The 13,297-nt window shown below is 44.6% G+C and overlaps 2 protein-coding genes across 2 annotated transcripts; one reads left to right on the top strand and one right to left on the bottom strand.

Annotated features, from left to right (window-relative positions):
* The first annotated feature begins 674 nt into the window (after nucleotides 1-674).
* LOC307243045 (uncharacterized protein) lies at nucleotides 675-4,886 on the top strand. The gene is made up of 5 exons (XM_080017696.1): nucleotides 675-803; nucleotides 1,617-1,835; nucleotides 2,639-2,833; nucleotides 3,156-3,362; nucleotides 3,756-4,886. Exons 2-5 carry the CDS (start codon nucleotides 1,632-1,634, stop codon nucleotides 4,866-4,868), a joined length of 1,719 nt encoding a protein of 572 aa, XP_079873822.1. The 5' UTR covers nucleotides 675-803; nucleotides 1,617-1,631; the 3' UTR covers nucleotides 4,869-4,886.
* A 12-nt stretch (nucleotides 4,887-4,898) lies between these two features.
* nelfe (negative elongation factor complex member E) lies at nucleotides 4,899-12,845 on the bottom strand. The gene is made up of 11 exons (XM_080017707.1): nucleotides 12,813-12,845; nucleotides 12,466-12,550; nucleotides 12,247-12,316; nucleotides 11,501-11,646; nucleotides 11,142-11,216; nucleotides 10,959-10,996; nucleotides 10,534-10,853; nucleotides 8,156-8,300; nucleotides 7,921-7,975; nucleotides 7,406-7,508; nucleotides 4,899-6,691 (listed from the first exon to the last, which is right to left on the bottom strand). The coding sequence occupies exons 2-11, from the start codon at nucleotides 12,538-12,540 to the stop codon at nucleotides 6,618-6,620; spliced, it is 1,101 nt and encodes a 366-aa protein (XP_079873833.1). The 5' UTR covers nucleotides 12,541-12,550; nucleotides 12,813-12,845; the 3' UTR covers nucleotides 4,899-6,617.
* Nucleotides 12,846-13,297: the final 452 nt, after the last annotated feature.

Here is a 13,297-nt window from a genome sequence, read left to right as displayed (position 1 = left end):
CTATACAAATACACTTTCCTTGAGTTAATGATTTAATTATTTAATTGTTTGGTTAATACGTAGTTATTTTACATGACTCAAACTTCCGAATAACAACAATAACATTACACATGATTCCTCGGTGTTTTTATTTGGAAGTGATCTCACACGCACAGTCGGGGCCGCAGCAGGAAACGTTCCCGCCGGCGGAGGCTGCTCTCGCCGCCGGTGATGGGGCCGAGTGAACCGAATGGGACCGCACCACCAGGGGTCGTTCTCTCACGGTTCTGGCCCCGAAATCCCACCCCGACCTCCATCGTGTCTCCGGTGGGGGTATAATCCTAGTTTGAATTGTTGTCGTTGTTGTTGTTGTTTCCAACCAACCATTCGCCAAGGAACTGCACCTGCACCTATTTGCTCCTTAAATGACTTCGCGCGTGTCTGTTTACTTCCTTAATAACCGTGACGATTTGTGCCGTTTGGTTTTTTTGTTCCCAGATAATGCAACACTTCATAACAAGAAGAAGTGAGTTAACGATGACACCAACGACAACACGAACCAGACAAACCTCGTCTCTAGCGTGAAGACGGGTTCAGCTGCGACCAAAAGCGGGGCGGGGGGGATCCTTCCCGAATCCGGTAGTTCCCACGCGCCTTGAACGTGGCACCAGCGGCTGCGCCGTGTGAAAGTAAACAGAGCCGGGGATGGTTCCGTAGCCGCGTCGGGCGAGACCTTGGGACAAAAAACGTCAACAAAACGGCACCCAGCCTCGGTTTTAAGAACGCTGGAGACCGTCGTCCACAGCCGAAGAAGGAAGGCGCCCGTGAGTAACGATTTTGTTCCGCTATAGCCCTCTCCATCCCGTGGTAGCTAAAGTTAGCCAGCCTGACGTGCGGGTAGGCCCTTGAGAAGGACCTTTTAAAGGGCGAGTCCGTGATGTTATTGTGTTTAAAAAAACCAAAAAACACCTTTATTTTTTCTAACTGTTCGGACTGACGGTGCACAAGAAACAGCCGTTCAATGTATTGGCGTCATGCATGTGCTCCTCTACGCGCTGTTTCCATTGTTGGTGGCGGGGTCCGCCTTTCCCGGCAAGAACGCACTGATCCATGCACCCGCTGCGTGGTGAGTTGATACGGATGAACGTCCACAACATTGAACGGTATGGAAAATAATATCAACCCCCGCCCCGAGGAACCGGGGAAACACGTCGTTCAGAGCGAGGACATTTTTGGGGGGGAGGAAAAGGAAGTGACCGAAAAGATAAGTTAGAACTTTGAGTGGGTTTGTGTGAGTTGTCGTGATCTACTGACTCGGACGCTTCCATGGATCCCCAATTCAACCCAGCTGTCAGCAGAGCTTTCACAATTACTACATAATCCCCCGATCGCCATTATTTGAGGAGATTGCAATCTTTTGGTAAAATTGTTAGATTCTTCAATCACACGTATCCATCCAAATGTCGTGGGGGAATTTAACTAATGTCAGAAATGAACCGCAAGAGATAAAATGTGAATTAGGTCGATTTCCCTCAGCTGGGTTGAGGCTAATTAAGTGCCGACGTCACCTCGCGACCATAACATCCCTACGGTCGCACACGTCATGTGTTGTCAAATATGCCCCCCCGGATTCACAGCAACACAAAGACAAGATGGAGATGCTGTGCTTCCGGCTGCCCGGCCACGGGGACTCTACCCTGAAGCACATGAACCAGCTGAGGTCCCGCCAGCACTTCTGCGACATCACTGTGGTCGCCAGCGGCAACCAGGCGTTCCGGGGGCACAAGGTGGTGCTTGCCGCCTGCTCGCCCTTCCTGCGGGACCAGTTCCTCCTCAACCCGTCCCCCAAACTGCAGGTAGGCAGCAAAACATGCGTTTCGCGTCTCCCGTTTACAAACGACACATGGCAAAGGACATGTCTTTGCTGCCAGCTGTGTGTGTGTGTGTGTGTGTGTGTGTGTGTGTGTGTGTGTGTGTGTGTGTGTGTGTGTGTGTGTATATATATATATATATATATATATATATATATTTTTTTTTTTTTGCAAAGTGGGTATTTGGGTATTAGTATTTTTGTTATCGTCTATGAACAGCATATGCTGGTCCACTAGCTCTGGCTGTTTATTCACAGACCAATCACTGGCAACACGGTCACTATCACTGATTTTATTACATCCTTTGCTTTGCAATCAGTTCATAAGTAAAGCCATTAGGATTGCATCAATACCCTCTTTAGTACTATGCAAATTGCTCAAAAATTTGTGGTTACTCAGGCACTCTACAACACACACCCTTCGGCTTTGTGCCTACAACCGCCGCACACAAGTGTAAATTTCCACAGTATCGCACGACCAAATGTTTTTGCATTTTATACAAAATTGTGCTCAGCTCAATTTTCAAAATACATTTCAGCATTTACGTATTCAAACATGGATGGTTCATTTCGTTTCCATCATATTTCAAAGACGAAATTGGACATAAATATGGCCAGTTAAATAATCATTTTTACAACAAAAACAGAATCGCAAGCGAAAAGGAAAAACAATACAAAAAAACGGCCCGCCAAACATTTAATCGTCAGCGAAAATACCCCAATCGTTACGCAATCGCCCTAATTCTGAATTCCGAAGCCGTTTTCCTGTGGTTCCCCTGCCTCTTGCAGGTGTCGATGCTCCACAGCTCTGCGGTGGTGTGCGACCTGCTGCAGTCCTGCTACACCGGCGTGCTGCAGTTCAATCCAGAGGAGATCGTCAACTATCTGACGGCCGCCAGCTACCTGCAGATGGAGCACATCGTGGAGCGCTGCCGAGGAGCCCTGAAGAAGTACATGCAGCCACGGAACCCCAGTCCGCCAAAGGTCCGTCGAAATTCAGCGGCTGACCGCAAGCTCGATTCAGCGGCTGCATATAGACAATATATGTGCATGTGGTAGAACTCATCAGGGCTGCATTCCGGCATATTCATGATGTGCCTAAAAGGGCCTAGTTTCACTTCCACCTCCACCTGGGGCTGTTGCTACGGCACTAGTGATGTGTGTATTATAGCCAAGCAGGTAGACGCGTTGATTAGAAGTTTTTGGGGTTGAGAAAAATTTCATTAACTTACTGTACTGTAGCCTTAAAGACAATAACTAAAGTCCCAGACCAGATCCAGTCGTTATTTTTATTTTTCATCTCCAGATTAAGGGAGAGGAGAGTCAGTCCACACCTGTGATTGTCAGTGGCATCGCTCATTCTGTTGCCTCCATGTCACCCCCCACTGGCCGCTCCTCGCCCCTGCAGCAGTTCAGCCCTGCAGCTGGGTCCCTGGATGAAAGCAATACTGAGAAGCAGACCAAAGGCAGCAACCACCATGACAGTCCGCTGCTGGATGAGCCCTGTATTAAGGTAGGTAGGGGCCAAATAACTGATCAAGACCAATGACGGTAGAACTGCAAAACAAACTCATTTTAAAGCCAAGTATGATCTGTTGTTAAGATATAACCCCCCGACTGTTAATTACATCTTGTTTTGGCTGGTAGGTTAGTTCAGCGGTTCCCAAACCGGGAATCCGCGGCCCCTAGGGCTCCTCATTCCAAACCTCCTTTATGGAGGTTTGGAATGCCTGAGTTTGATAAACCAAAGAGCCACACGTCTTCAGGTTTCACGTTGTTGAATCTACGTCTTTCAGTTCTATTAATTCCACGGCATTACGTCACCGTTGCCGAATCCACACAACGACACCTTCTCAAAGTACACACCGACTACACACCTAACACTAGTCTCCTATTAAACTTGCAGATCAATGTGTCGGATGAGGAAGAGGGGACCAGGCAAGACTACGACATATTCACTGTGTATATTCCCGAGGAGGAGCAGAGAGGAGGAAGCAGGAGAGACGGGGAGGAAGAGCGAGGAGACCCCGCCAGCTACTCCGACATGGACAGAGTCTTGGAAGGAGGCGGAAGTGAACGCGATTTGAATCTGACAGAACTTAACCTCGACGTCGGCGGCCTTCCCAGGGACGGATTCCCGGCAGCGGGACTCCGTGCCTTCAGACACAGACTGGCCGAGCCAAAAGTAGGCCGGGGGCGAGGGCGGGGGAGGGGGTTCAAGAGGAGGAAGTGGGTCTCCTCCCAGGATAGGAGGACTCTGAACATGGCTCCGGACCTGTGGTCCTTGGCCACCGCTGGGCTGGCAGGCGGTTTTGGGGTGGACTACAGCCAAGAGGGGCTGAAGGCGGAGAATTTCCTCTCGGTGGAACCTCCCCGGATGGACTTTGGGGGGGACGCGCAGGGAGACGATGGCTCCCCCATGGCGGCCGGCGGTTTGGCCCAGTACGGCTTGGAAGAGCCCGGCGATGGCGCCGGCGAGGGAGGCTCCGGGCTGGGGGGTGGCCCATCGGAGCAGGGGGGAGACGAGTCGGTGGCGGTGGTGGGCTCCACCTCCAGTGTCACGGGACCGGTGATCTGCGAGCACTGCGGCATGACCTTCCCCTCCACCCACTCCCTCGCCATCCACTCGCGCTCCACCCACCTGCTGTACGCTTGCCCCTGCTGCGGCAAGCACTTTCACCACCACGCCAACCTCACCCGCCACATGGCCGTGCACCGCGGGGCGGGCAAGACCCACCAGTGCCCGCTCTGCTACAAGACCTTCACCCAGAAGTCCACGCTCATCGACCACATGAACCTGCACAGCGGCGAGCGGCCGCACCGCTGCGCCTACTGCCACGCCCGTTTCGCCCACAAGCCGGCACTGCGGCGCCACCTGAAAGAGCAGCACGGGAAGACCACAGGGCAGAACTTCCTCCACGAGCAGGAGGAGAGGGAGAGGGAGCAGAATGGAGTGGTGAAGGGAATCCGAGAAGAAGAGAAGGAATGTCCAGTCAGTGAGCAAATGTCACAGATGTAGAGTCAGGGGGGGTGGGGTCTTGCCCTCTTAAATCCAAACCTTCATGAACACCACCACCCCCTATGACCACATTCATTATGCCTCACGCGCAACTTTTTATTACTTGATCTGCACCTTCTGAAGCAAAGATTTGCTTCTAGCGACTATTTTATTTGACACACCTTGCCCTCTAAAATACGACTTTCCCTTTAATGAAAAAGGACTTGTAGCTTTGTTGGTTGGATATACTGCCAAAAAACTGTGAAAAATATGAACTTTATTTGAACAACTTGTCTAGCTATAGGGAGGTATGATGTTACAGCAACAATCAAGAAGAAATGCCTTAGAAGTGGCCTGTATTCAAAGTCTTGATTCATAGAAATTTGTGTTTCCTTCTAGACGGATAAACCAAAGCGGTGATTCATTCAGACATGGTGTTAAAGCTTCACACGCCATCTTTTTACTTTTATCCTGCGCTAAAAGGTTTAATTTTTAACAGTCTATTCAAAAAAACAAAGTCCATTTACCAGGGTGTCTGCGTATTACAAGTCAGTGTACCATCAAAATGATTTGGAAGCTGTTATTTTAAAGTGTTGCTTTAATCCCTTTTAAGATAACATTTTGTATATACATTTTTGGACAAATCCCTTAAATATTCAATGGTTAAGGGTTTTGTAACATCAAATGTTGATTCTGATCCGGAGACCTTCACTAATTTTGACAATAAGGAATATATAGATAAATAAATAAAAGGTTTGTAGAAATTAACACCTGTAATTAGATTCAAATTTGAGACTATGTAATGACTTATGTGCTCAAATGTGTAGATGAAACTGAATAAGAAATGTCAAGACTTCTTAAGGACCTGCAGATGCAAGGATTTACCACGAAGATAAAAAAATACCAAAATCACTGGTTTCTTATACCAGTGTTTTAAAATGGGTAAGAACTGCAGGGGGTACCCCGAAAATTTAAATAGGGGTTGAAAAATATGAGTTATGTTTAAAAAAAACAAAAAAAAAACACATACAATGCACAGTACAGTACATCATTTGTTAATTTTCTTATTTTTTCTCCAAGGCCAGTGAAGGGGGGTACTCAGCTCAAAAAAGATCTTAGTACACTACTAAAAAGAAGTTTGACAACCACTGTCTCATATAACACAATTCTTGTAACTTTCATGTTGAAAAGTGGGTTTTAATCAAATATTATGTGATTGTGAAGTTTGGATTACCAAAATTTGTGTGAATTTACTTTCAATAAAATTATTGTAAAACTTAAAAAAAAATTGTAATACATCTACATTGCTAAATATGTTGTATGTGATGACACGGGGGGGGGGGCACAAAGTAACATTGCGAATGCTTGATTTTAAAGCACAATCCAAACATTCCATATGAAACAAAATACAGAGGAAACGATGGTCAGTGTCACCGGTGAGTTTCTATATTTGTATCAAAATTACTATTATATGGCAGAGATACAGCGCACAATAAAATTGATTAAAAACCTGTTTTGATTCACGGCACCACAAAAGCATCATGTCTTGATGTTATTACAATTTTTTTTTTAATATATATATATATTTTATTGAGCTCACAAAACAAATGTTATAGTATCCGGATCACAGGCATACTCACATTCTGACAAACGTGATCCAAAAATAAAAATAAAATACGAATGTTTATATCATGAAACGCAACACACGCACAAACGTTTTAACAGTTTACAAAAAAAATCTGCATTTCAGCAAAGACGGAAAAAGAAGCCTCAGAGGAAGTCCTCACTGTACACGACCTGGTTCCTCTTGTCCCGGTGGGAGCCTTTAAAACTGTTCTGCACGGCTGCAACAGGCAGAGAAGAGCGGAGGTTAGCGCACAGCGTATTAGAGGGGGAGAGCGACCGATCCGTCTGAAGCGGGGTACACGCTGCAGGATAATAAAGCCGATTTCAGTCCCTATTGCCCCCGCTTCCGACAATCATGAGTGGAGTCCCGATTTTTTGATGCTTCTAAAGATTGTCGTGCTGCGTTGTGAGGGATGTTAGGGGTGGGTTTTTTTGTTGGTCCTGGCAGCACCAATCGCAAGCGTTAAACATGTTCAACATTTAGGATCCAATGTCCTGCTGTGTGTCTGTCTGTGTGTGTGTGTGAGCCAATTGGGAGCCGAGCCGACCGAAGCGGAACAAGTCCCGAACACAACAGCAGCCACGGCAGCAAACGCCGCAAAGCATAGAGCTTGCGCTGCAACAGGTACAGTCCATGTCCACTGTTTTTTTTCCACTTTCTTGGGATTTTCTGTAAAAGAATAGTGGATTAAACAGCATCGCTAGTTCTAGCCCGCCTCTCGGGTTTTGAGAGTCGGCCCTCTGGAAATCTGCCGTAACTTCACCTACTGGGTGCCGTCCATTGCTCTCCACACGCTACAGGAACAAAACTGTTAAACTGATCATGACGATATGTCGTCGTGTGCGAGTTCTCTGACTTTTTTCCAAATCCGCTAGGATTTGGAAACACTTGTCGTGCGGCCCAGGCTGAATGTGATCGTGGGAGGATTTACCCAGTGACGCCCACACGGATTTGCCGGTGGCTGCGTCCAGCATGGGCTGCTTCTTGGCGATGCTCACTTTGATGTGGACGTCCCCCACGGTGCTTCCGTTCAGCTGCCAAAGAAAAACACAGTGAAAGGAGATCAGGAAGCTCCCCGTCGTATTTACTTGGTTCCGGAAGAGGAGCCAGAGAAACCAGGCCAGCGAGGATTCGACACGAGAATCACAACAGTTTGTTTGTTTTGGGTTTTTTTGGGGGGGGGTTTTCTCTGACCCACTTTTATTTTCAAAACATGCACCTTGCGAGGAATGGATAGCTCTTAAAAAACAGACCATACCGGTGGCGTCAAATCGACTCATTTTCCTGATGATGGGTCACATTTTTACATATTTAATATTGCCTCCATTAACCATTTTATTCCATTCCAGTCTAAAGCAAATGGCCTTGTCGAATGGAGTTTTAACTTGCGCCAAAATGGACACGGGCGTATTCTGTGAAAGAGATGGTGGAAGAGATTTTACCAACCTCAGCAACAGCCTGATCCGCAGATTCAATCTTCTCAAAGGTGATGAACGCACAGCTAGAGGAGGAAAAAACACAACAAAAACTCTCAATAACATGGAGGAGAAAACGGGTAGTACTAACAATGTTATACATAGTCACTGTCTGATGGGAAAAAAAGGTTTTGTGTGTGTGTTTTTTTTTAAATAAATCAACAGTTGAGGGTCAATTTGGGCTAGGTTCGAAATCTGTCGGGTACTTGTGTGGGTTGTCCATGGTGATGTCGATGATGTTGCCGTGCTGGGAGAAGGCCGAGCGCAGGCCGTCTTCCACGAGGCCTGAGCCGTAAACGTACACCGTGTTCCCCTTACGCACGCCCCTCCGCTCAGGGTACGAGTCGGATCCTTGAATAAACGAAAGAAGGAGGAATAAATATTCAACCGCAAACATGGACTTCCGCTCCGGAGGCTGAGCAGCAAAACAGGAACGGCTCAAGGTGAAGTGGCTTCCTCAGGGGCCCTTCCAGAATAATTCATTTTAATGTGTCAACACATATTTTGGCTGTGGAAAGAACATTAAGTACTCATAAATTCAAGGATGTACAACATTATTGGCTCACGGCTTCTCCAGTGAGCAATTTTTGACTGAGAAGCTTTCTATTCTGTGTCTATTTGGTTGACTCGTGGCTAGATTTGGGTGAAGTTTAATTTAGCAGATTTAGCAATTTATCAGGGGTTGCCAAACCATTTTCAACCAAGGACCCTTTACATGAGAGAAAATAAACGGAGCCCCCCCCCCCCCCATGTTTGTCCCAAAAAATAACTAGACATTAGGCCTATTTCTTACACTACTACATGTGGAAAAACATTGAAGGGAAATGTTTGTAATGCAGATATTTGAACTGCACCATTTCAAAATATAGAACAGAAAAACAATATAAAATAAAAATAATCTCTCTCTCTCTCTCTCTCTCTCTCTCTCTCTCTCTCTCTCTCTCTCTCTCTCTCTCTCTCTCTCTCTCTCTCTCTCTCTCTCTCTCTCTCTCTCTCTCTCTCTCTCTCTCTCTCTCTCTCTCTCTCTCTCTCTCTCTCTCTCTCTCTCTCTCTCATCATTGGCCCCATGGATAAGTGCCACGGACCCCACTTTGAGATACACTGGTCTATATCAAGCCCAGTTGGTTTATTTTGTCGTAATGAAACCCTGAGTTGTAAAGAAATAAAAATCTTAATTTAAGCAAAGCACTGGAGATTTTCTCAGGCATTCAAAGAGGTTTAATAGTGGCCTTCACCTGACATTATTAATGGCATTTACTGAGTTGGAGATTGGGCTCTTTTTAGTTTAGACTGATTCAAATCAGCCCTAATGTTCACTGATTTCCAAGTCTATAAAGTATAGAAAGTTGGAGTACGGTGATACAGACTTTTTTTTAGTTATACCACAGTAATGATTAGAGATGCACTGACTGCAATTTTCTTGGCCAATTCCGATGTCCTATTTTTAAAAGTCTCACCTGTCCATTCCAGTTTTGGCTGATTTTAATTAAATTGTATGTTCATAATAAAACATTGACTATTAAATAACGTTTACATTGTTGTCCGTTCATTTTGAGTTTCTATCTGTGATGGGAGGAATCACATTTTCTTACCATTTGATTTAATTGGGTTTATCTGCAGTGCGTCAACGAAAAAAACATCATGTGATCGGATCGCGCTCACGTGACAGGACAGCTGCACATACAGACTACCTCTGCATATTTCAGTTCCCACAATAGTGAGATTTCTGATTGCTGTCTTTATTATTGTTCATTATTCACGATGGAACAATAATGGAACAGGAAACTGTCCCTGAGTTCCAAGAAAATACAACATGGAACGGTCAGTGAGTTCCAATAAAATATAATAATGGACTGTCTAGGGTTGGGTTTAATATTTAACTGTTATCAATACTTAATCGGGCACTACAAAACTGAAAGGGTCTGCTTCATGCATGCACAGCAGAGTCAAATTTCACATATCACTTGAGGAGAGGAGAGAAAAAGCTATACAATAGAAGACCTTAGACCGGGTCTTGATCGGGACCTGTCCCCCTCCATGCATAATAGTCCTGCGTAATTCGCGCCCGTTATGCACGGGCGCAAACACTCACCGTGCATTAAACCAACTGACTCAAATCCAACGACTCGTTTTACTGAGTGACTCGTCAAAAACCGATTCTCAAAAAAGAGTCGCACATTTCATCACCAGAAGAGCTCGTGCACTATGAACAACCAGAGCAGACGCTCCACTGTCGTGACAGCGATAGATACGTAGTCTGCACAATTTTGGAATATGGTATTGATAATTCATTGATGTAATCTTGAAGTACCTCCAAACAACCGACATTTTCTTTCTTTCGCTCAATTTTTTATGCGTCAACTACGCAACTAACTTACATTACATCCTATCGGTTTGAACATATATATAATATAATACAACATTTTAACAAATAAAAGCATCAGTCAACGATCAATCAAGATCAAGCTGAACACTGGCCGATTCCGGTCACCAGCCGATCGTTCGATGCATCTCGAGTTATGACATCGTGCGATTGTGATATTATTATAGACACCACACGGAACAACAAGCAGCTGCTCCTTACGTCTGAAAGGTCCTTCTCTCTCCCGGTCCCTGTTGCGGTCTCGATCTCTGTCTCTGCTTCGATCCCTCTCACGATCTCGCTCACGATCTCGCTCACGGTCTCTCTCTCTGTCCCTGCCTCGGTCTCTCTCTCGTTCCCGGTCTCGGTCCCTTTCCCTTTCCCGGTCTCGGTCTCGGTCTCGGTCACGTTCGCGTTCACGTTCACGTTCTTTGTCTCGGTCCACCTCCCGGTCGCGCTCCCTCTCCCGGTCGGTGTCACGGCTGGGTGGCGTGGCGCCGGAGTCGTCCTCGTCTCGGGAACGGTCCCCAGAGCTGATGAAGCTGCGGGAGAAGATGTAAAAAGAAGATGTTGAACCGATAGAACAAAACAGAGTACATGCACTGATCTGATCTTCTCAGTTACGGATTTGGACATTTGGACATTACCTTTCATACAGGGATTTCCTATGGGCTCTCCTGCTTGACTGGACGAGGACAGGAAAATTTATCAACAATCGGAGGAAATTGTATTTTTTGTGTTGTGAATACAGAACTATAAAGTGAGTTTAGATGTCTATATTTTAGGAAGACTTTCAACAACAATACAAAAATATGTGCATGTTACTTTACCTCTGGTTGCTCTTCGTCTGTAGAGACACTTCTCTGGAATGGTAAGAAAGCAGGGACTGAGCCCTTTTCAGGGTCCTGCAAATGAAGCAGATTTTTTTTTCTTCTTAAATTAGTACGTGGATTAATCGCAACATTTCAAGTTTTGTTTGTGAATGGCATTTGCTCTAAAGGTAACTGCAAATACATTATGATCACAGTAAATACATAAATTCAGTGTTCCTAGTGCAAACTCTGATTTTTAGGGGCCTTTTGGCATTGCAATGAATACTCCTTTGCATACAGTTGATGTGAACATAAGAATAGTGTGTCTTTAGCTGATATTTCAGCTTATGAAACACCACATATTGAACAACTTTCACCTTCAGTTTGATTTCAAGCGTCCGAGAGCGTTTGAAGCCCGAGTTCTTGTTCTCAGACTTGATGGCACTGATGGCCCCCGACTTGATCAGCATCTTTGCCTGCTCCGTCGCCGTTGCCGTGTCAACCACGGGCTGGTCTGTCAACACTGTCAAAGCACATTAGAAACCGAGTTTAGGGATTAGGGGTGAAGATGGTTCTTTCTTACTTAATGAACAGAGACAAATCTTAAATTGGACAATCACCTTTCAGATTGAGAAAGACTAAATCAGTGGCAGAAGAAGTACTCAGTCATTATTACAAATACCCGAAGATTAAAATACTACAGTGAAAGTACCACATTGGCATTTGGACTTTGCAAGAGCAACTATATAATTACCTGCTCTTTAATGTACTTAAAATATGTGTCATATCCAGTGTCCTGATGTAACAGAACCCATAATACATCATAAAGTACCTCTGTACCATTTCTTCTGCAGATGAGTGCTCAGGCACATACTGATTTATAATATACAAAAAAAATAGTACATGCAGTGCCATAGTAATTAATAGTAATAGTTATAGTAAAAACAAAGATATGGACCTAATGAATCACTGACCAGCCGTACTAAATCAGCAGTTTGATAGATCGGATGACTGATTTTCATATACAGTCAAAGGTCACCGAAACAGAATATTCTTCGGAAAGTAAAGCTATGGGAAAAATGTGCCTGGAGAAAAGGCGCTTACAATGTCATATGTCACTTACTTCGTTTTAAGCCACTCTGGTTGGCCTGGCTGGTGGAACTCTGCTTCTTCAGAGCAAGCAGGGCTTTTTTCTGTTTTCTCACACACACACACACACACACACACACACACACACACACACACACACACACACACACACACACAGTTTTTCAGTGAGTCAGGTCGTGGTTATGGTATTAGTAGTACGGTTATTGGCGGCACCAAAGTGTCAGACTGTTACCTTCTTCTTTAGCTTTGCATACTTCTTCTGCAGGGACTCTTCCTCCTCCGTCAGGGAGCTTGGGAACACCACCATGATGTAAACCCTCAAGCAAAACAAACGTTAAGTCACATCTCTACACGCTCTCAACCCCAGACCTCGCAACGAAGTGCCAGCATTCGCAAACCACGGGCAGCTAACGATAGCTAGCTTTTCTCATCACAAATTCTATGTCTGAAGCAACAGGAAAAACATAGCTTTCAAAGCATGATTACCGAACCAATACATAAATACAATAAACTACAAACAGCTGATTGATTTTATTTTCTCCACGGCGCCAATATATAGATTATTCTTAGTTCACTTACCGATATGTTGCACCGATGCCGAGCGCAACAAAAACACAGGCGCAGAAATATGACGTAACGTCATTGATAGTGAAATATTTTCTCTAACCAATTAAATCAAAAAGAGAAAAAAATAATTACAAATTCATGGATGGATTTTTATTTCAGTATTTTTGTTATCATTTAGGTTTCTTTATTATGTATGTTTATTATGTTTTTTTTTTTTGTTTGGTTATTGATTTATTTATTTATTTATCAAGCAAATGTATTTATTTATTTGTTTGTTTGTTTATTTATTTGTGTGTTTATTTTAATCTGCGAACGGCTTTATATATGATGTCAATATACACATATATGTGTTTCATATCGTGCCGCGTCAAGATGCCACGCGCCATGTTTCAATAAAGCTTTGCATTAAAAAAACAGTGCACACGCTATGCTCCTTTGCCGAAAAAATAAAATAAAATAAATAAATAAACAACATCTAACTAACCATGTATCTAAAT

The sequence above is a fragment of the Zeus faber genome, assembly GCF_960531495.2.
Source record: "Zeus faber genome assembly, chromosome: 1".
Classification (NCBI taxonomy): Eukaryota; Metazoa; Chordata; class Actinopteri; order Zeiformes; family Zeidae; genus Zeus; species Zeus faber.
This window is presented reverse-complemented; position numbering and strand designations above follow the sequence as displayed.

Excerpts from the sequence above, each read along its gene's own strand:
- LOC307243045 (XM_080017696.1), top strand. The coding sequence starts at position 1,632 with ATGGAGATGCTGTGCTTCCGGCTGCCCGGCCACGGGGACTCTACCCTG. Across the intron at positions 1,836-2,638 it reads ACCCGTCCCCCAAACTGCAG|GTGTCGATGCTCCACAGCTC; the intron begins GTAGGCAGCAAA and ends TGCCTCTTGCAG. Across the intron at positions 3,363-3,755 it reads TGGATGAGCCCTGTATTAAG|ATCAATGTGTCGGATGAGGA; the intron begins GTAGGTAGGGGC and ends TTAAACTTGCAG.
- nelfe (XM_080017707.1), bottom strand. The coding sequence starts at position 12,540 with ATGGTGGTGTTCCCAAGCTCCCTGACGGAGGAGGAAGAGTCCCTGCAG. Across the intron at positions 11,217-11,500 it reads CGCTTGAAATCAAACTGAAG|GACCCTGAAAAGGGCTCAGT; the intron begins GTGAAAGTTGTT and ends CTTCATTTGCAG. Across the intron at positions 7,976-8,155 it reads ACCATGGACAACCCACACAA|CTGTGCGTTCATCACCTTTG; the intron begins GTACCCGACAGA and ends TTCCTCCTCTAG.